The sequence below is a fragment of the Cervus elaphus genome, chromosome 5 (assembly GCF_910594005.1).
Source record: "Cervus elaphus chromosome 5, mCerEla1.1, whole genome shotgun sequence".
Taxonomy (NCBI): domain Eukaryota; kingdom Metazoa; phylum Chordata; class Mammalia; order Artiodactyla; family Cervidae; genus Cervus; species Cervus elaphus.
The window spans coordinates 1,760,773-1,780,227 of record NC_057819.1 but is presented as its reverse complement, the minus strand read 5'-3'; the positions used below and the strand labels follow the sequence as shown (position 1 = coordinate 1,780,227).

General features: G+C 63.9%; 1 protein-coding gene across 1 annotated transcript; it reads right to left on the bottom strand.

Moving 5' to 3' along the window:
* Positions 1-169: 169 nt before the first annotated feature.
* On the bottom strand, positions 170-11,774 carry GGT1 (gamma-glutamyltransferase 1). Its single transcript, XM_043901178.1, has 13 exons — positions 11,635-11,774; positions 10,985-11,148; positions 10,297-10,427; positions 10,131-10,217; positions 5,515-5,707; positions 5,125-5,282; positions 4,070-4,219; positions 3,641-3,777; positions 1,666-1,853; positions 1,379-1,506; positions 1,174-1,286; positions 985-1,098; positions 170-456 (listed from the first exon to the last, which is right to left on the bottom strand). Exons 2-13 carry the CDS (start codon positions 11,143-11,145, stop codon positions 310-312), a joined length of 1,707 nt encoding a protein of 568 aa, XP_043757113.1. The 5' UTR covers positions 11,146-11,148; positions 11,635-11,774; the 3' UTR covers positions 170-309.
* Between the last annotated feature and the right edge of the window lie 7,681 nt (positions 11,775-19,455).

Sequence of the window (19,455 nt, the reverse complement as noted above, 5' to 3'; positions counted from 1 at the left end):
GCCACCGGGACATGTCTCGGGCCGCCGGGGCGGCCGACCCTGGTGCCGGGACTCGGGGGTGCAGCCCACCCCCCGGGGCCCAGCTCCCGCGCTGCCAAGGCCTCCGAGTCCCGTCTCCAACCTCCCCCCAGGCGGCCCCACCTCACACAGCGCGCTGAAGCCCAGGGAGTCGGGAGCCGGCACGCAGAACCGCGCAGAGCCCGGCGCCGCCGCCGCATTTATTGCCCTGCTGCGCCGCTCCCAGGGGAAGCCAGCCCCCCAAGTCCCGCCCCGGCCCCCGGCCCGGCGGGCCTCTCCTCCCCGGAGCGCTCAGTAGCCCGCGGGCTCCCCCCCTTTCCTAGAGTCCGAGGCGGCCGCCCAGCCGCCGGCTGTGCGCACGACGGCCTGGACGACGGCGATGTAGGTGGACGTCTCCTCCGTGGTGTGGTGCCGGGTCTTCAGGGCCGCGACCACCTCCTGCGGGAGGGAGGGGGCGCGGCCTCAGGGGCGGCCCGCGCCGCCCGCGCCGCCCGCGCCGCCAGCGTCGCCAGCGTGGGCTTCACACACCCCGGGGCCGCGGCTGCCGGCTGAGGGGCCAGGAAGGGCAGGCCGGAGCCCGCGGGGCCGACTGGGTCTCATCCGCGCGGGTGGCCCGGCCCTCTCTGGACCGGGGGCGAGGAGACCCCGGGAGGTGGGGGTGAGGGCCAGCCGCCGCGGGCAGCGGGGAGCAGCCATTGCCTGCTCAGCGGTGATCAGGAGCCGCAGGCCCGGGGGCCAACCGGGGTTCGGTCCCCGCTTCCCCGCCCCGCCCCAACCGGGGCTCGGTCCCCCCTCCCCCGCCCCCACCCCACCCCACCCCCACCGGGGCTCGGTACCCGCTCCCCATCCCCCGCCCCCACCCCCACCGGGGCTCGGTACCCCCCCCCCCCGCCCCCCCCCCCCCCCACCCCACCCCCACCGCGGCTCGGTCCCCCCCGCCCCCGCCCCCGGCCCGGCCCGGCCCACCTGGTCGATGCCTTTCTCCAGCACGGTGGTGTTGGGCAGAAGCTGATTGTGAAGCCGGGGCTCCTCCACCACCCGTTTGGCATCATACCCGAACCACAGGCTGTTGATGATGGCCTGGGGGGTGTGGGGGTGGGGTCAGCGTGGCCCAGTGGGCGAGGGGCTAGGCGCTCAGGTGGAGGGAGCACGTACCAGCGCCGTGGACGTGGTGATCTGGGTGCCCCCGGAGGCACCCACCACCATGCGGACCTGGCCGTCCTCACCCACGATGATCACGGGGCACATGGACGAGAGCGGCTGTTTGCCTGCAGCCGGGGGGGGGGGCGGGGGGACAAGCAGCCGGTCAGAGGCCGCGGGGCCACCAGCCCGCTCCCCGCCCGGGCCCTGCACCCCGCACCTGGAGCGATGAAGTTAGCCGGCGAGGGGGGCACCCCGAACTGGTTGATGATGTTGGGGGAGCTGAAGTCGTCCATCTCATCATTGAACAGGATCCCACTGACCCGTGACCGCACCTTGGAACCGAAGCTGCCGACCGACCAGCGGGGTCAGAGCGGGGCCGGCCCGCCCGCCCTGTGCCCACCAACACACGCTCCCCGGAAAGGAGCTCTGCCAGTGTGGAGCCCCCCCTCCTGGGACACGACACGCGGGCAGCCCCTGGCCCACCCGGCCACCTAGCGGCCCTACTAGAGGTTGATGGTGCTGGTGGCCGACACCGCGCTGCCGTCCTCCGAGACCACCGACAGGTGTGCGGTGCCCCCGCCGTCCGGCGTGTAGAACTCAGGCTCGTAGTAGGAGGCCGGGTGCGTGGTGCTGTCGGAGATCCGGGCCCGGAGCTGGGCGGCGAAGAACTCGGAGGTCATGTTGCGGACCACCTGCCGAGACCCCAGAGCTGCCCTGAGGGGGTGAAGGAGGCGGGGAGGGGGCACAGGCTTGTGCGAGCGGTTCTCAGGAAGCCCCAGTCCGTGGCTCCAACCACAACCCTCCTACGGCTGAGCCTCACGTGGCCCGCCTGAACCCACTCTCCCCAGCCTCTGTCTCTGTTGCTGCCCAGCATCTCTGAGTGACCGTCTGCCCTCCGAACCCTGACTCTCGCTGCACCCAACCATTCATTCACTCATTCACGGAGCTTGTAAGTTCGTGTCCAGCACTGGGGGACCAGTAGGGAACAGACACGCCTGTCCCCACCCTCACAGCAGGGAAGACAAACACATGTAGGGATGTGCTGGAAAGAATGAGCCAGGTGAGGGAGGGGAGGGGGTGAGAGGGATGGAAGAATGAGAGTGGTCAGGGAGGGCTTCTCGGAGGAGGTGATATCTGAAAAAAGCCACCTGACTGGTAATGCAAAGGCCCTGAGGTAGGCCTATGAGTGACACACAGACAGTGAAAGGAGTTAGGGAGACAGGAGGTTGAAGACGTTTGCAGGGGCTGCTCCCACAGGTCCTTATGGGCCCTAAAAGGCCTTTAACACCTCCTGCGCTTGGGGCGGAGAAGTGAACCACTGACGGTGTTAACCCTCTGGCAGCTGTGTGTGGGGGCGGAACACAACTGGGAAGGGCTGTGACCTTCACCGGGTAGGTGAACAGTGCAGAAGGGGAGCCAGGGCACAGCGGGAGCCTGACTGGAATCGAACACTTGCTGGATCCTGAAGATCCAGTTCCGGGTGTGTGATGGGTCACCCCTGACGTGTGGAGTTTACTGGCAAGGCAGGGCCCTGGAGGCCAAGCAGAGGCCGTGGGTTCTTGCAACACACACAGATTAAGTGACTAATCCAAGGGGAGAACATTAAGCTCGAATCTACTTCCGAGAGAGCAGCTGGACCGAGGGCCTGGGACATCCTAGGAGACAAATGCCCTGGGCCTTAGAGTCCACACGCCAACAGCCCAGGCAGGGGGTCCGTTGAGGCTAAGAGACTGGAGGCCTCAAGATGCGGGCGGGACCCTCGGGGAAAGGCAGACCCGGGCGTCTGAACAGGACAAGAAACAGGCAGAGCGGAGGGGAGCCGGAGGCGGGAGAGAGGAAGGAAACCGGCTGCAATGTCCACAACTTTACATGAAGAAGCTGAGAGGAGGAGGCGCTGGTGAAGGGGGTGGGATGCCGTGGAGGCGGCCGGAGGGGAGTGGAGGCCCGGTCAGGGCCTGGAGGGGGTGGAGGGGGGAAGGGCTACGGGGCGGCTGCAGGGCCCACCTCACAGGGGGAACCCGAGTAAGGGAGAGTAGGGGATGAGGGCCGTGATGGGGATGGAGGTGGGGGTCCAGCCTGGAGCAGGGGGGCGCCTGGGGAGCGAGCGGGTTGGGCAATGGGGATCTGGGAAGCGGGTGTGACCGGGAGCACGTGTGGCCTGGGCCTCTGCCAGCCTGGATTGAGCCTCATCATCAGCCCTGTGGGCTGGGATGCCCCTGTGTGCTCGCCCCCTCACCTCGACGCTGACCACTCCAGGGGATTCCAGGCCAAGGACACAGCTCGTGCTGAGGCCCCGAAGCCGGAGTGTGGCGGAGGAGGCGCGCACTAAGGACCCCCCAGCACCCCCACTCCCCCAGCGAGAGCGCCCTGGCCCAGAGGCCAGCACACGGGGTCAGCAGTCCACCCGGCGGCCCCGAGGCCAAAGTCGGCGGTGCAAACAGGGATGAGGCAGAGCGGGGCTGCGCCCCTGCCCCCGTACCTCAGTCACGTTGACAAACTTGGGGTCCCCAAGCAGGGTCCTCTTGGCATAGGCAAAGCGGAAGGCCTCCACGATGCGGTGGTAGGTCAGGCCCTTCTGCTCAGGCGTCTCCACGCTCGCCCGGGAGAAGTTGTACCCTGGTCGGGCAGATCCACAGTGACCCCAGCGGCCCCAGGGCCCCTCGGCCAGGACAGCGGGGTGCCCGGGAGGCCTCCCTGAGCTACTCGGCTCACCCTGAGAAGCGGAACGTTCACTGTCCAACGGCAGTGCCTACTTGGGAGGCAGGGGAAGGAAGCAAGGGTCCCTGCATCTGGGCACACACATCAGCCACAGGGCTACCCAGGCCCCGGGGTGGCCAATGACCGCCTAGATCTAACAGGTGTGCCCCCCGGCCCAGGCCGCCCAGCCCACGCCTGGGACACGGCTGACCTTTGAGGATGTTGATGATGAGGGCCAGCACAGGCCCGCTGAGCGGGGCGCTGGGCGCATAGAGCTGGGCGTCCCCGAGGCTGACGCTCAGCGGCTGCTCAATCAGCTCCGCCTGGTAGTGGTTCAGGTCCTCGGCCGTCACAATGCCCCCTACAATGGGGGACCCAGGGATGAGACACACTTCTGGGGGACCATCAAGTGGGGAGCCCTGTCCACTGCCTCCCCCACCAAACCCCTGACCGTGCCACCTCCCCGGGGCCAGACCCAGGCCAGCGTCCTCCACCTGCTGTGCCACTGGCCTCCGGGTCCGACATCTGTCCTCCCGGGGGGCCAGAGGTCCCCCCTCTCCCATCAGCCTCCTCCTCCTCTGACTAGTGGGTGGGTGGAGGGAGGCCCTTAATTCTCCAGGGAAACTGGCTCCAGACAGATGAAGTATTTGAAGTATTTATAGGCTAATTTCCGGTGTCAGTGGTAAAGGTCAATACGCTAAGCGCCCTCCTCCCTGACACACACAGCTTGGGGAGGTGGGAGCAGAAAAGAGAGGCAACTGGGGCTCCTAAACCCACCAGAACCTGCCCACAAGTTCCCTGCAGGCAGCACCCCCCACACCCCTCTCAGCAAGCCCACCCTCCTTCCCTGTGATCCTCCTGGAGAATTACAACCCCTCTCTCCAGGCCTCAGACTGCTCTCTGCCTGCAAAGTCCAACCTCACCTGTGGCTCAGGTGCCACCTCCTCCAGGAAGTCCTCTGGGGTTTGCACCTGCGTGCTTTCCCCAATCCTGGCTCCTGCCTACAACAGCATTCCTGCCCACCCCTCAATGCGCCCAACCCTGCAGCCCCGGGCTTCCTGTCCTAGACTGCAGGAATTCCCTCCACTTTGACTTAACCAGGAGTTGTGGATCCGTGCAGCCCATCACCAGCTGCAGACACACTTGTGACCCTCCCCTGCCAGGCACTCCCTGAGGGCCCAGTGTCCAGGCGGGACCCAAGGGCCCCAGGCTCAGCATTCCCGCTGTGGAGCTTCCCGCCCCAGGCCCCCAGCACCGCCCACTCACCGGCCTCCTGGATGTCCTTGACAATCTGGGCTGTGAGGCTCCCATTGTAGAAGGCTCGGGCGCCCTCTGAGGCCAGCGTCTCCAAGGTATCGGCCAGCCGGGGCATGGTCACCTGGTCCCCCTCCTGCAGCACCTTCCCGTCACGGCAGAACACCTCGCTGGGATGGCAGGGATGGGGCTCTCATGAGGCAGGCATGGGGGCGGGCTCAGGCATCCAGCCCCCACCCCCAAAGGAGACCAAAGGATGGGTGCCCCTGCCCACGACGTCCGGCCCAGCTGGGGCCGGGACCCGCCCCCCCAGGCTCAGACGGTCAGGGCTCTGGTCCCTGGGTGGGCGCCGACGCCGGAAATCGCCACCTGCTTGTGCCCGCGGTGGGGACGCAGGCGTACCACAGCGCGGGGTGCCGCTCCACGGTCTCCCGCTGCCTCTCCAGGGCTCCCGCCAAGGCCTTCCCCACCGGGAAGCCCCGGCGGGCCAGCTCGATGCTGGGCTGGAAGAGACGTGCCCAGGGCAGCCGCCCGTGCCGCTGGTGCGCCAGCTCGTAGCCGCGGAGCTCGCCCGGAACCGCCACCGACAGCCCGCCTGCAAAAGGAGAGGCACCCAGCTGGTGGTCCGCACGGGAAGGTCCAGGCACGTCCCTGGTGGGACCCAGAGGCTCAGGAAGGAAATGCATGCTTGCGGTTGTGCCTGGTGAAGGGTAAAGAATCCGCCTGCAGGGCAGGAGACCTGGGTTCAATCCCTGAGTTGGGAAGACCCGCCTAGAGGAGGAAATGGCAACCCACCCCAGTACTCTTGCCTGGAGAATCCCATGGACAGAGGAGCTTGGAGGGCTACAGTCCATGAGGTCACAAAGAGTCGGACACGACTGAGTGACTGGCACAGTTGACCTGGCAGGCAGGCATGCGACTCTGCTCGGGGTGTCTGCTGGGGGCACGGGGGTCCCGCTGTCCCCCAGGCCTACACGTCTGTCTCCACAGGGGCCCCGTGTCTGAAAACCTGGTCCAGGCTCACAGCTGCGCAGCAAGAGTGTACGGAAGCCGGACCTCACCACCTCTCTCGGTCTGAGCCTCCCGGGTCACGAGCCCCTTCACCTTGTATGATTGATTCAAGGGTTCCACCAGAACCCACCAAGGCCCCCAGTCCAAGCCCCAGACCACCCTCAAGGCTGAGCTGGTACCAAAGCAAGAGCCCTTTCTTCCTGTCTTCCACTGTCCCAGACCCCTGCGCCGTGCCCTCTCCAGGTCTGTTTCCCCATCTGACCATGAAGGGTTTTGTTTCCCAGCCCCATCCTTTGAGAAGCCAGGATGCCACTGGAGACAGAATCCCAGACCCCAGCTCCCCAGCAGGCCCCACCACCCGCCGGCGTGCCCTAGGGCCCCACCACCCGGCGTGCCCTAGGGCCCGGCCCTGACACACAGCCTCAGCACAGGCCGGCTCACAGGCCCCTTCCTGCTTTCACCCGCGATGCGGGGCGGGGCAGGGCAGGGGGGCGCCCATTTCGGCCACTCCCAGGCTCTCGAGCGGCCTCTCCCACCCAGAAGTCGGGCACGAGGTTCCAAGAGCCGGGTTGTTACCACATCACCTCCCGGAAGGTCTGCCAGCCAGCACACATCCTTCCCCTTCTGCACATGCGGGCCTGACCTCAGGCCAGTGAGGCTCTGGGCCGCCCGCTCACCAGGGAGCCGGGCCCCTTTCTCACCTCGCCTGGCCCGTCCCTGTCTCCCCGGGCTGCTTCTGCATCTCCCAGCATCGCCTCTGTCTGCCCTCCCGCACACCAGGCTGCCTGCTCCAGGGTGTGTGCGTGTGAGGTCGTGTCCGACCCCTGGGGCCCCATGGACTGCAGCCCACCGCCAGACTCCTCCATCCATGGGATTCTCCAGGCAAGAACACTGGAGTGGGTTGCCATTTTCTCCTCCCAGGGATCTTTCTTGCCGGGAGCCGGCACACGAGACCCTACCCATGACAAGGCCATGAGGAGAAAGCCTGACAGGCAAGGCGGATCAGGTTTTCAGGGGTTTCGAAAAGGCCAGCTCACGAGATCCCACCCATGACAAGGTCACGAGGAGACAGCCTGACAGGCAAGGCAGATCAGGTTTTCAGGGATTTCGAAAAGCTGCCCCCGGCGCTCACCTTAAAGATGGTATCTGTCTTTCTGATGCCTGCCTCAATGGACTACTCCCTAATTTCTGTGAAACAGGCAGAAGGCCTTCCCCGATCTCTTCCCAAGTAAGAATCAATTTAGAACTTTAATCAATAAGTTTCCCAGGTGGTGGTATTTTATGAGATTATCCAGGGTGAAAGGAGGGTTTTAATTTAAACTCCTTTGCTGGTAGTTTGTTAGCTAAATGCATTTATGCCCTTGGTACTAATATGCATGATTGCTTATAATATCCTAATCATAAAACAGCATACAGAACCTGATCATATAAAGGCCCTAACAGACATAGAGCCCTTCGGGGGCGGGGGGGGGGGGGGTGGGCGGTGAGGAAGTCCTATTAGAAAACACAAGAAAAATTATTCTAAAAGTGGTTATTGGGTTAACATTTGCTTGCTGTGTTTTGCTGTATTTTTGCTTTTAATGTGCTAAGGTTGTGTTATAGAAACCATTGTTAATATAGTTAAAGATCTAGAGAAATAAGAGCTTAGCCCTAGTGTGGTAACAATGAGATGGTTGCTAATTGTCAGCCAGGAGTGCTAGGCAGAGGCTGCCTCACTGAAGCCGCAGAGTCAGTCTGGGGTAAACTTCTTAGATAACGCAACTGACAACTTCTGCAGAAGGATTTTTGTGTTAACAAGGTTATACTTCTACTCTGTACTGTTGCCCTAGGAGACTGCTACCTTTCAGTTAAGGTCACCATAGAAACAGAAAATAGGTTTACATTCACCTGACCTGCATAAAATGTTAATAGGCCCCAAGGCCAGAAGATAATGTACAAGACCCTCATAAACAAAGAAGTATGCAGAAAACACCCTGGTTTCATGAAGAACAAGCTGACGTAATGATAAACTATCTTCCCCTCAGAAATGTACTAACTTAGGGTATAAAAGCCACGGTAAAAAATAAAGCATTGCCAGACCCTGCCAGACCCTGCAAACACCCCCGTCTGGTCACGCTCTCTGTCTCTCTCCCTCTCTCTCTCTCCCTCACAGACTTGGCCCTATCAAGGCTGGTCTCACGTGTCTTCTCTCGCCGACGCCGTTCATCCTAAGGGTACCCCCTGGATCCTGCTGAGGCTGGACCCCGGCACTTCCCGACCCCGGGATCGAACCCAGGTCTCTCGCACCTCCGGCCGCGGCAGGCAGATTCTTTACCACTGAGCCCCCGTTACGTGCTGACGGCCCCCAGGCTGAACTCTCGAGGCTGCTCCCCTGATGGCCAGATCTGAGGGTCAAAAAAGGCACCTCAAGGGGGACCCATCGGCAGCCTTGCCAGTCCCCGTGAGGGCGACCCATCGGCAGCCTTGCCAGTCCCCGTGAGGGCCACTCTGTCCTCCCCCGGGACCCCTGGCTGTGTGTCACAGCAGAACCGTCAGCAGATCCACGGCTCTGGCCTCCGGCTGTGCTCAGCACCAGCCCTCAGCATCCCTGCCCATCACGGGACTTCCCGACGGGCCACCTGACCCGCAGCCCGAGGGGTCCCGTCAGAAAAGAGCCAGGTCCACCCCAGCGCCCTCCGACGCAGGGAACACCCATCCCTCCTTCAGACACAAGGCCGGGTCTTCACGATGACCCACCAGGAGGTCCAGCGCGAACTGACCCTGCATCCTCCTCCTTCCCCTGGACGCCCACCCCCGGCCCCAGCCTCCAGGTCTTTGCACCTGGTAAACCCACGTGCCCTCTTGGCCTGCCCGTGTCCGCTTTCCTGGCCACGCGGTGACATGGGGCACACCCATGCTCATGTTCCCTCTGCTCCTCCTGGACTCTGCCCTTCACTTGGTACCTTTGTTTCAGGTGACAAACGCCCCAATGCCTGACAAGCCCAGGTCAAACACATGAATATCAAGAATGCAAAATGCCAAGTCTGTAAGATGTTTGCATTCTCACACCCTGAATGACTTCATTGCTACACCCAGTGAGCTGCCCAGCGGGTGAAAATTCAAAGACTGACTATACATTGGAGAGAAAGAGAATTCCAAAAGGGCCGCTCCCAGAGGCCCCCGCGGTCCCCCGGGGGCAGAGCATGCAGGAGGGGGTCAGACCCACTCGGGCCTTTAATCTCCATCCCTCTTCCCTCCAGCCTCGTCCTGCAGTCCACCGGGGTCTTTGCAGGGCATCCCCTGGGGCTGAAGGGCAGGTTAGAAAAGAGACCCCGCCCCACCCTCTAGACAGCTAACCCCACAGGTGAACAAACAGACGAACGATGAATGACTTGGGTGCTCTTTAAAAACACAACAGGTGTGTTCAAACTCAGGTTTCCCACCATCCAGCTGGGTGACCTTGTGTGTGTGTGTGCTCATGTGTCTGACCCTGTGACCCCGTGGTCTGCAGCCCCCAGGCTCCCCTGTCCCTGGGATTCTCCAGGCAAGAAGACAGGAGTGGGTTGCCATGCCCCTCTCCCAGGGGTCTGCCCAGCCCAGGGGTTGAACCTGGGTCTCCCACACTGTGGGCGGGTTCTTTACCGCTGAGCCACCTGGGAAGCTGTGTGTGACCTTGGTCAGTCTACATGGCCTCCCTGGGCGGGCCTCAGCATCCCCAGCGATAAGACGGGAACCCGCACCGAGCTCTCCTGCCAAGTGTGGGTCAAGGGAGGGTCAAGGGGCTCGCCGTGGACTGAGCCGAGTGCTGGCCCCGGATACACGCAAGCTGACGTTAACAGGCATCATTCCGTTTCTCTAGCTCCCTGTGGCCCTGGAGGGGCCTGAGCAGAAACGCCCTTCACTCTGTGATGATGGGCTTGATCCTCCATGGTGGGGGTGCTGTGGGCCCCCGGAAGGGGCGGGAGGGCCACCCCCGGCCCCGCAGACATCTCGTCCTGGCCCTGCATCTGCCCCGAGCCCGCTCTCACCTTCCTCCGACTGCTCCGAGCTATTGAACATGCCGGCGGTGGCCAGCCGCGGGGCCACCTCGCGGGCGTTGATGACTTCAGCCTTCCCTGGAAGGAGAGGGCGGCTGGGCAGGCTGCACGGCCCCGGCCCCTCCCCGCCCCGGAGCCTGCCCCACCGGGCACTCACGCGTGGTGCTGTTGTAGATGGTGAGGAACAGGCCGCCCCCGATGCCCATGCTGTGGGCATTCAGGAGCCCCATGCACAGCAGGGCCGCGATGGCCGCGTCCACCGCCGAGCCGCCGTCCAGCAGCGCGTCCCTGCCAGCAGCACGGTGGGGGTGAGCGGCTCGGAGGGGCGCACCCCGCCGCCCCAGGGAGGACCGAGAGGGGCCCATGGGTTTCATTTTTTAACGCAAAAAATTTGCTGTATTTGAAAACCAACAGGCTTTTCACGCCGACAGATGGACATGACTTTGATAATTGGAAAAGAATGAAACCTTGCTCCTTTTTTCATTAATATCATCTTTTTCCCGTGTAAGTGAGAACTGACTTTTGTATACGTGAGTTGTGGGCCTACAGAGAGCAACAGCAGAGTTTCTTTGAAGAGGCAGACACCCTTGAACTGAGAAAGGGGCCCAGCCGATCAGCGGGAGACACCCACACCCTGCCCTCAGCTCCAGGGTCCCCTTCACCCCTGACCAGAGGCTGCTGGGAAGGTCCACAGATGGGACGAGCAGCTCCGCATGCATGAACACCGCTCGCCCAGGCAGTCCGATGACCGGGGCCGGTGGGGTCGGGGATTGAGCCCCAGAGGGGTGAGGGTGATGCCTCGGGGCATGACAGGGGCGGTCCCCCAGGCCCAGGGCCCCACTCACCTGCCGATCTCTGAGCAGCGCTTGGCATCCGCAGCCACGGCGGCCCTGGGGTACACGTGGCTGTGCGGCTTGGAGGTCTCGGGCAGCCAGATGCAGAGCCCAATGATCAGGAGGACCAAGACCACGGCCGCCAAGGCCAGCAGCAGGGACCGCTTCTTCATGCTCTGTGGCGTGAGGCGCGGGGGTGGCAGGTCAGGGGACCGACCGCCAACTGGGCCTGGCACAGCCTCGCCCACCCCGGGGCATGGCACACAGCCCGGCCTCAGAAGGACAAACCTGGGCCTCCTCCTGGCCCCCGGACGCACGGGCCCCCCAGCCTCCCCTTCTTTGCTCAGGCCACGCCGTCTCTCAGCAGCTCCTGGCCCATCTCTGCCCCCTAAATCCTCCTGCTCAGCCTCAGGGCCCCCCCTCCGGCCAGGACCCTTCCTGGGAGGGGAGCCCCCCGGACCTGCCTGGCCCCTCACAGTGGCCTTCAGGTCAGTCCGGGAGGAACAGGCCTGGCCTGACTCCTTCCCGACGCTGTCCTTGGGGCCCCAGGTGACCTGACGCAGAGCGTGGGACCCAGCTTCCGGTGCGCTCAAAGTGAGGGGGGGCACCCAGGTCTCCTGACATCATCGGCTCAGCCAGGCCGCTGCAGGACCGGAGCCTACCTTCCTCAGTGGGTGGGCGGCCCGAGCTTCCCAGGGAGGGGGCCGCAGAGACGGTGTGGGCTAGACGGGCTGCAGAAATGGCTGGGGCCGCCTTCACGCTCCGTGGGAGCCCGTGACCACAGAACCTGCTCCAGGGAGACTTCGTGAGCACGCAGCTTGCTCGTCCTCCTGCAAACGGAGAGGGTGTCTCTGAAGCCTGCGGGGAACGATGTGAGGACTCTCTGTGTCTGCAAGAGGAAGCTGTCAGCTGCTCCCCTGTTCCCGTGAATTCCGCCCCCGAGGGCCTTTCTTCCAGGCACGGGTGTGTGTCTGTGTGTGTGTGTCTCTGTGTGTGTGTGTGTGTGTGTCTCACAGGCAGCTGGCCTGTGACCAACGGGTGAGGGCCACTGTGTCAGCCTCACGGGCTCAGGGGCCGGCCTGCCCCGTCTCACCTGCGTGGGGTCTTGGGAAAGTCACTGGCTGTCCAGTGCAATGAGAGATGAAGTGGGTTGGAAAGTGTGAACATGTAAGCTGCTCAGTCGTGTCTGACTCTGCAACCCCATGGACTGCAGCCCGCCAGGCTCCTCTGTCCATGGGGTCCTCCAGGCCAGAATACTTGGGAGCGGGTTGCCATTTCCCTCCTCCAGGGGGTCTTCTGCACCCAGGGATGAGCCCTGCACTCTGGCACCGCAGGCAGATTCTATGCCCTCTGAGCTGGGTGTGAAGCGTCAGCTAAGTACTGGCTTCGCTGAGGCCCGTGGATGGGAGGGTAGCCGGCCAGCCTCGCCTCACCCCGACACCGTGGCTGCTTTGGTGACTTCCTGCCAGGCTGGACGGGGGGGGGGGGGGGGGGGGGGCAGCCATTAACCGTGGGGTCCCAGTGGAAGGACGGCAGGCGTGGGGGGTGTGACCCAATGGGCATCAGAGGGGGAAGGCCCCCTCTCTCAGGCTCAGTTCCCCCCCGAAGGGTGATGTTCTGCCGGAAAACCCCGGGCCGGGACCCCTCTGCCTCACCCCATCCCTACTCAGAGGCACTTGCCCTGGGACGGTTCCGTGCCCTTTGCCGGGCCGGAGAGCCTGCAGGCCATGTCCTGGGCCCCAGGCCTGTTCACTGGGTCCAGCCACGCTGGGCACTGCAAGGGCATGCTGGGCATTTCTGCTGAGCTTGGGACCCTCAGCTGAGACCCTCGTCCTACTCTGCATCCTCTCCCCACCCAGGCCCCTGGGAGAAGCTCGCCAAGGCCTCCTGAGGTCCACGCTCCGGCCTCCCCTCCATCCAGCTTTCCGCCCAAGGGCCCAAGTGGGCTCCCCAGAGGGCCGGGGGTACCCTGCGAGGTTCAGCCTGCCGGGGTTAGGCCAGCGGTAGGCCGCACTGACCGGCGCCCTCCCCCTCTCCTCCCAGGGCCAGCCCAGCCCCCACAGGAAGCCCAGAGGAAGACACCCTGCTGGGGAACTAGCTTCTGTCTCCCATCCCCGCCCCCCACATCTTTGGACTGGCCAAAACCACATCCAAGCCTCCCCCCCAAACCCCTCCCGCCCCCCGCCACTGGGCTAACTCTCACCCAAATCAGTGTCAGGAGGGGAAACTGAGGCCAGGGAAGGGGTGCTGGGCCTCCAGCAGCAGCCAGGCTCCTCCTGACCCCGGTCAGCTTACCCGAGGCCTGGGGGCCGCGGCGGTGCTCAATACCCCCCTACTTCTCAAGAGACGATGGTGGGCTGGGGCACTGGCCGGGGAGGAGGAGGCCGACTTGTCTGCCTGGGAAAGTCTCTCCAGGCACAGGCCAGGCTCCCCACCCCAGGAGCTGCCCGGAGCCACGCCTGCGGGCCCTGCAGAGCTCCTCAGGGGACCCAGAGCTAGGCTGGGAGGTGGGAGCTGGGAGCTGGGGTGGGCCCCGCCAGGAGGAGAAGAGGGGCTGAGGAACCCTCACCTAGTCTTGCAGGGGTCACAGGGGGCCAGAGGCCCTCCCAGGGGCGTGGAGTCCTATCCCAAGGCCACAGCCCCAGAGCCCAGAATGAAGGTCGTCTCTGGGACGGATTGAGCAGGAACCATTGCCAAAAGCCTCAGTGATCCTTACCAGCCAGTTTGCTGACCCCCAGTGATGCAAAAATGCCCACCCGGTCCTCACCCTATAGCACCCTAACTAATCACTTAATGCCACCCTTCCAGAAGGAATTTTCTTTGTCTCAAGGCTATAAAAATTTTCTACTAACCCATGGAAAGCATCAGTTCTCCCTAGGCTGTCAGGAGGTCACATGTCCCCTCGCCCCACCAGGATAAAGCTATCAGAGATTCACAGTCTCTCAACCGAAACTCCAAGATAAGAATAGCAGGACAATTAAGGGAGGAGGCTGGACCCTGCATGGATCACAGATTTCTCTTCCCTGACCACACACGCACAGAAAAGGCTCCTCGGAAGCCGAAGGGGAGTCAGGTCAAGGGATGCTCTACCCGTAGCCCTTTGCAGTAGGATCCCTTTTGGCGAAGAGATGCATGTACACACATGGCGGATCCTGAGACACGCGAAGGAGGCAAATCATAACGAGTGGCTAGAGGGAAACTGAAAGAAATGCCCCATAAAGTGGTTGAAACTGCCACATGGATGCAACTCAGGGCCTCGCTGTCCGAGTCCGCCGTGTGTCTGTCCACACACGCTGTACTCTCTTCCTAATAACCACTTTACTTGCTTCACTGCTTTCCGTCTTGGTGGAAATTCTTTCCAGCAAAGCTGAAGGGCCAGGGCTCTTGTCACTGACCACTGGTCTAGTGGCTGGGATCTGGTGGTCTCAGCACTGTGAACGGGCCCAGCCTCTGTTCTTGGGAACCCAGGTCCTGCTCCACACTGCTGCAGGCCAAGGCCGCCGGAGACCAGGCCTGCTGCACTCCTAGCAGTCTCATTACTGCAGTGCAGGAGACCCAAGTTCAACCCCCGGGTCAGGAAGATCCCCTGGAGGAGGGCATGGCAACCCACACCAGTACTCTTGCCTGGAGAATCCCCATGGACAGAGGCGCCTGGCGGGCTACAGTCCATGGGGTCACAAAGAGTTGCGACTAACACTTTCACTATCTCTGCTGTTTATTCTCAAAAAACTCACTCCTTTCTGAAATACTCTGTGTCTGGAAATGCTTTCCCAAGCCGCACTCAGACTGCCATGACAGGGGGCACTTTGAATCCCCGTGGAGAGTGGGCAATCCCCAAAGATAGCACGCAGCAGGCAGGGCGGCCAGAGGCTGTGTCCCATCACGTCCGGTCTGGTCCCGACCTGTCACGGCAGCCAGGATGTGGGGGACTCCACCCATCACCAGGCAGCTAAAGTTCACACCGCCCTGGGAGGGCCCTGGAGGGGGCAGGTGCTGTCAGCGATGACCCCTGGATGGTGGCAGCAGGTGAGGGGTGTGGCCCCAACGGGGAAGGAGCAGCGCATAGACAGAGGCCAGGCACTCCTTGTCCCAGAGGATGGTGTCTGGGTGGGTCTCCCACCAGCCCGCCCTGTCCTGGCTCAGAGTGTCTGAATTCCAGGCCCAGAGGTGGCTCCTGAGGCCGTGCAGCGGGGCCGGGGTGGCACCAGCAGTGGGGCAGAACCCAGACCGCGAGGCTCACCACACCCCACAGCTGGGCGGAAAGGCCACCCCTCCCTCCTGCTTCACACCTAGAAGCTTCCACCATCTGTCCAATAATGGTAGTACCCTAGGCCCAAGGAACCAGCTGCCCAGCCTGGAAAGGCAGGGCCCAGAGGGCCAGAGCAGGTCCAAGGCCGCACAGATCAGCAGGGCACACACACACCTGGCTGCCCCGTACCTGCCCCAAGGGCTGCATGTCCCGGACACCAGGGAGTGGAGTCGGGAGCAGCTCCAGACCCGCCCCGGGGGACTTGGACCTTGTGCACCTCTCTCTGGCCTTTGTCTGCCAAGGGCAAGGATCAGCTGCTCTCCGAGGCAGGCCTCCCTTGCCTGCTGCCGGGCTCACTGTATCAAGGCTGCCCCGAAGCCCCCAGCCCCCCACCTGCACTATCTAATCTGCAAAAAGCTCACAAGGCCGCACCACCTGATAGAAGGAGACGGGGAGGCTGCCCCTGGGGCCACACAGCCAGAACACACCGCTGCCCTTGGGCGGGCTCCACGTGGGACCCAGTCAGTGCACTCCCGGGTGCTCTCCACCACGACCCCGGGCTGGGGGTCCCCCAACTGCTCTTTCCCTGGACATCATCCCGCCCCCTGCAGACCAGGGTGATTGAGAAGACGGGCTGGGGCAGGAGCCAGGGACCGAGGCTCAAGACCCATCCCCGAGGGCTGGACGCTGGCCAGCAACACCGGGGCACTGGGTCCTGTCTGAGCCGCCGCATGACTGGACGGTCGGCAGGGAGGCTTCTGCGGTGGGAAGCCACAGGGCTCTGCCCGCCTGCCTGAGCTTGCTCAATGGTTTCCTCCCTGCCTGGGGCGGCAGGAAGGTCAGAAAAAGGCCTGAGTGGACAGAGGAGGACCGGGACCTACAGGTGACCCCAGCAGGAAAACGCTGGGCTGGGATGGGCTGGAGGAGCTGCCACGGGGCCCAGGAGAAGCCGAGCAGCGGCTGCAGGTTCTTGGGAAGGACCAGAGCGTCTCACAGGCTGAGTCAACAGAGGCAAGATGTTCAGAACAATAAAGCCCGTCCTCCCAGGTCAGCTGTGTCACATTCAGTCCCAGCTGGCCCCCACCCCGACCCCAGGGGGGAAGCCTGGGGGGCAGGGGTTCTGGGCTGGAGGTCTCCTTCAGACCCCAGGGTTCCTGTGCTAGGCACATAAGGTGGTGAGCTCCCTGCCCCCAGGAGTATGCAAGTCTCACACATCCAGAGATACCTAGTCTGCCATGCGCCACCTGCTCCCAATGAGTGCAAGCGCATGCACGCGCACACACAGGCCCATGAGGAATCTGGGCTGAGCGAGCAGGTTCCAGGACACACAGAAAGAGCGTGAAGAGAGGAGGCGCGCCGACAGCCTGGGGTTTCTCTGCTAATCCTCCAGCCCGAGCCAGAGGGGTGAGGCTGGGCAGAGCCGTTCACAGGCTGGCCGGAAGCCGAGGCTCAGGCCAGGGTGACTTGGGCCCTCAGGCACGTGGACGGGCAGGTAGGCACCCCGGCGCCCCACTTACCACCTGGCGGGCAGTGAAGAGTCGCGTCCTCCGGGGCCGAGAGCACAGCCCTGGGCAGGAAGCTCGGCACTACACCCGGACCGGAGCTGGGGTCCGTGCCCCGCGCTGCCCACCCTGGTGGAACAGGGCCGAGAATTAGAAACGGCTCCTTCCCCCGAGACCCGATGACCCCACTCAGCCGGAAGCCTGTCCAAGCGGCTGTGCGAGGACCACCAGGGGGTGGGCGGCCCCTGGAGCTGCGTAGTCAGCACCCCCTGCACCACCGGCCTGCCCCTCCGCCCCCCAGAGCCCAAGGGGGGCAGATGTGGTCTGAGGGCATGACACCCAGCCCCCAGCGCTGCCTGCCTCCACTCCAGACCCCTCCAGCGACCCCACCACGAGCCCAGGCTGCCCCACCCTTCCGGGCCTCAGTTTCTCCATGCTGGGCCCCCCTCCCTCTCAATCTGAGAAGCCCACTCCCCCAGCCTCCTCCACCCACCCCACACCCGTGGCCAAGTCAGCCGGGAAGCCTGGTCAGGCGGCCTCAGACCACTTACCAGACAACAAACAAGAGGCTCCCAGGCCAGACCCGGTCCGGCCAAGGGCCTAAGGCCCTGCCCGTCTATGCGGCCCCTCTGCGGGATCCGGCCACACCAGCCCCCATCACCCTGAAGGGCAGCCCACTCCCATTTCACAGGTGCACAAACTGAGGCTCAGAGAGGGAGAGCGACCCATTCAGAGCAGAGACGGGACAGAACGGAGCTGGGGCTGGGACCCAGCGCCCCAGAAGCCCCCAAAAAGGCCCCAGGTCTGGGCTGCCCTCTCCCATGCCCCCCGGCAGCTCAGAGAGGGCGAGTGGCGGCCTTGGGGTCACACAGCACGGGGCGCAGGGGGCCCCCCGCCCTGCCCCGGCTCACCTGGCTGCAAGGCTGGTCCTCTGTCTGCTCCAGCACTAGGCATGGAGCTCAGTCCCTTGCCGGCTCCTCCCCTCCTCCCCCCCCCCCCCCCCCCGCCGGCCGGAGTGGGGGAGGCTTTAAAGGCACAGGCACCCTTCCAGGTGGGGGAAGGAGAAGCCCTGGGTCGGGCCCTGGGGGGCCATGTGACCGGGACAGCGGCCAGCCTCTTCCAGCTCGGTGGGTCCCCAGCCGGGAGTAAAAGGACCTGAGTTCTGAGGGCCTCTGTGGAGCTGAATGAGGCTGGGCAGCGGGCAGGGGCAGGTCAGGCAATGGGTCTCTCCTGGCCCCTTAGGATATCTGGGGGCTGGCCCCACTTCTGGCCCCAGGATGCCCTCTCCCCCAGCCCCGGGGCCACAGGCATACACAGGCTGTCGCTCGAAGGACCCTGGTCACGGGGACAGAAGGGAGTCACATGACCCGGGCCGCCTTTCCTCACCCCCCCAACTTTCTGGGGTCTTGAGCAGGCAGGTTGATGGATGACGGGGTGGTCTGCTCATGCCCCCCCCCCCCCGCTCCTGCCCAACGAGAAGGGGTGGGGTGTGTGCCCCCACAAGGCTGGCAGGTCCAAGCCTGCCCAAGCCTCTGAAGTCCACGTGCCGCCTGCAGCCAGCACATACGCACCCATCATTCATTTGTTCACTCGCTCTCCCCTCTGACCCATGCCGTTTCTTCTCTCCAGGAACCCTCAGCTGGACCCAAGATGGGGTAGCACGATCAGCCATGGAGGGGGAGCCCAGGACCCCGAGGGAGGGCCCCACGCCATCGTGGGGGGGTTGTCTAGCACCACTGGGATTGGACTGGGGAGGCCAGCCCGGTGGAGGGGCCATTGGAGCCCAGAGGCCAGGCCCTGGGGGCCATCTCTGGAGCAGAGAGGGCAGAAGAAAGACCCAGGACCTTCCTGACCCTTCCGGAGCCGTGAGGCATCAAAGCTGGAACAGGAAGGTGCTGAGCTCAGACCCTGAAGTCCAGGCCAGTGTGACTGGACCTTGAGAGCCCGGGAAGGCTGGTAAATGTGTCACCAGTCTGGGTAACCCATTAACCCTGGCTCACTCATTAAGGACTTCCCTGGTGGCTCAGCTGGTAAAGAAAGAATCTGCCTGCAGTGCAGGTGACCTGGGTTCGATCCCGGGGTTGGGAGGATCTGCTGGTGAAGGGAAAGATTACCCACTCCAGTATTCTGGCCTGGAGAATTCCTTGGACTGTATAGATCACGACTGAGTGACTTTCGGTTTCCCTCATGAAGACCCTGGTGGGTGACCATTAGTCCCGCAGGCACCCGGGAGCCAGGCGGAGGGCAGCCCTGATGGGGGGCGCTGGCGGGGCCGGCAGGGCTGGGCGCTCTGTGTGCTTGCTCCCAGAGGAGCTTGTCTGGGTCTGGCTGGCCTCCAGCCAGGGGCAGCTGCCAAGGCAGCCTGGGGCCCCGCCCCACCCTCCTGGAGCCTTTCATCTGCTAATGATCCCGGAGAGCCTGCAGAGCCTGGCCAGATGGAGACTCAGGCCCCGGACCTGGAGAGCAGGAGTGGGGGGCGGGCAGGCAGGCACCCGACCCATCCCCCATCTGCGAAACGGGCCCACAGTGGCCTCCAAGGCCGCTCCCGCTCCCGACAGGCTCCGGTGGGTGAGCAGGGCACTCCTGGCCCAGGAAACCGCAGCCTAAGAGGAAAAAGGACTTGCCCAAAGCTACCTGGCAGGCCTGCAACCCAGGAAACAGAGAAGGCCCTGAAAACACTTCCTTCCCCTCCGGGGCGCTCCCCAACCCGGCTGTCAGGTCCTGGGGAGCGG

Bases quoted from the DNA above. Each gene is read 5' to 3' on its own strand.
- GGT1 (XM_043901178.1), bottom strand. From the start codon at position 11,145: ATGAAGAAGCGGTCCCTGCTGCTGGCCTTGGCGGCCGTGGTCTTGGTC. The intron at 10,428-10,984 runs GTGAGTGGGGCC...TGCTGCTGGCAG, and splicing joins CGCTGCTCAGAGATCGGCAG to GGACGCGCTGCTGGACGGCG. The intron at 1,287-1,378 runs GTGCGGGGTGCA...CCCCGGCTGCAG, and splicing joins GGCTAACTTCATCGCTCCAG to GCAAACAGCCGCTCTCGTCC.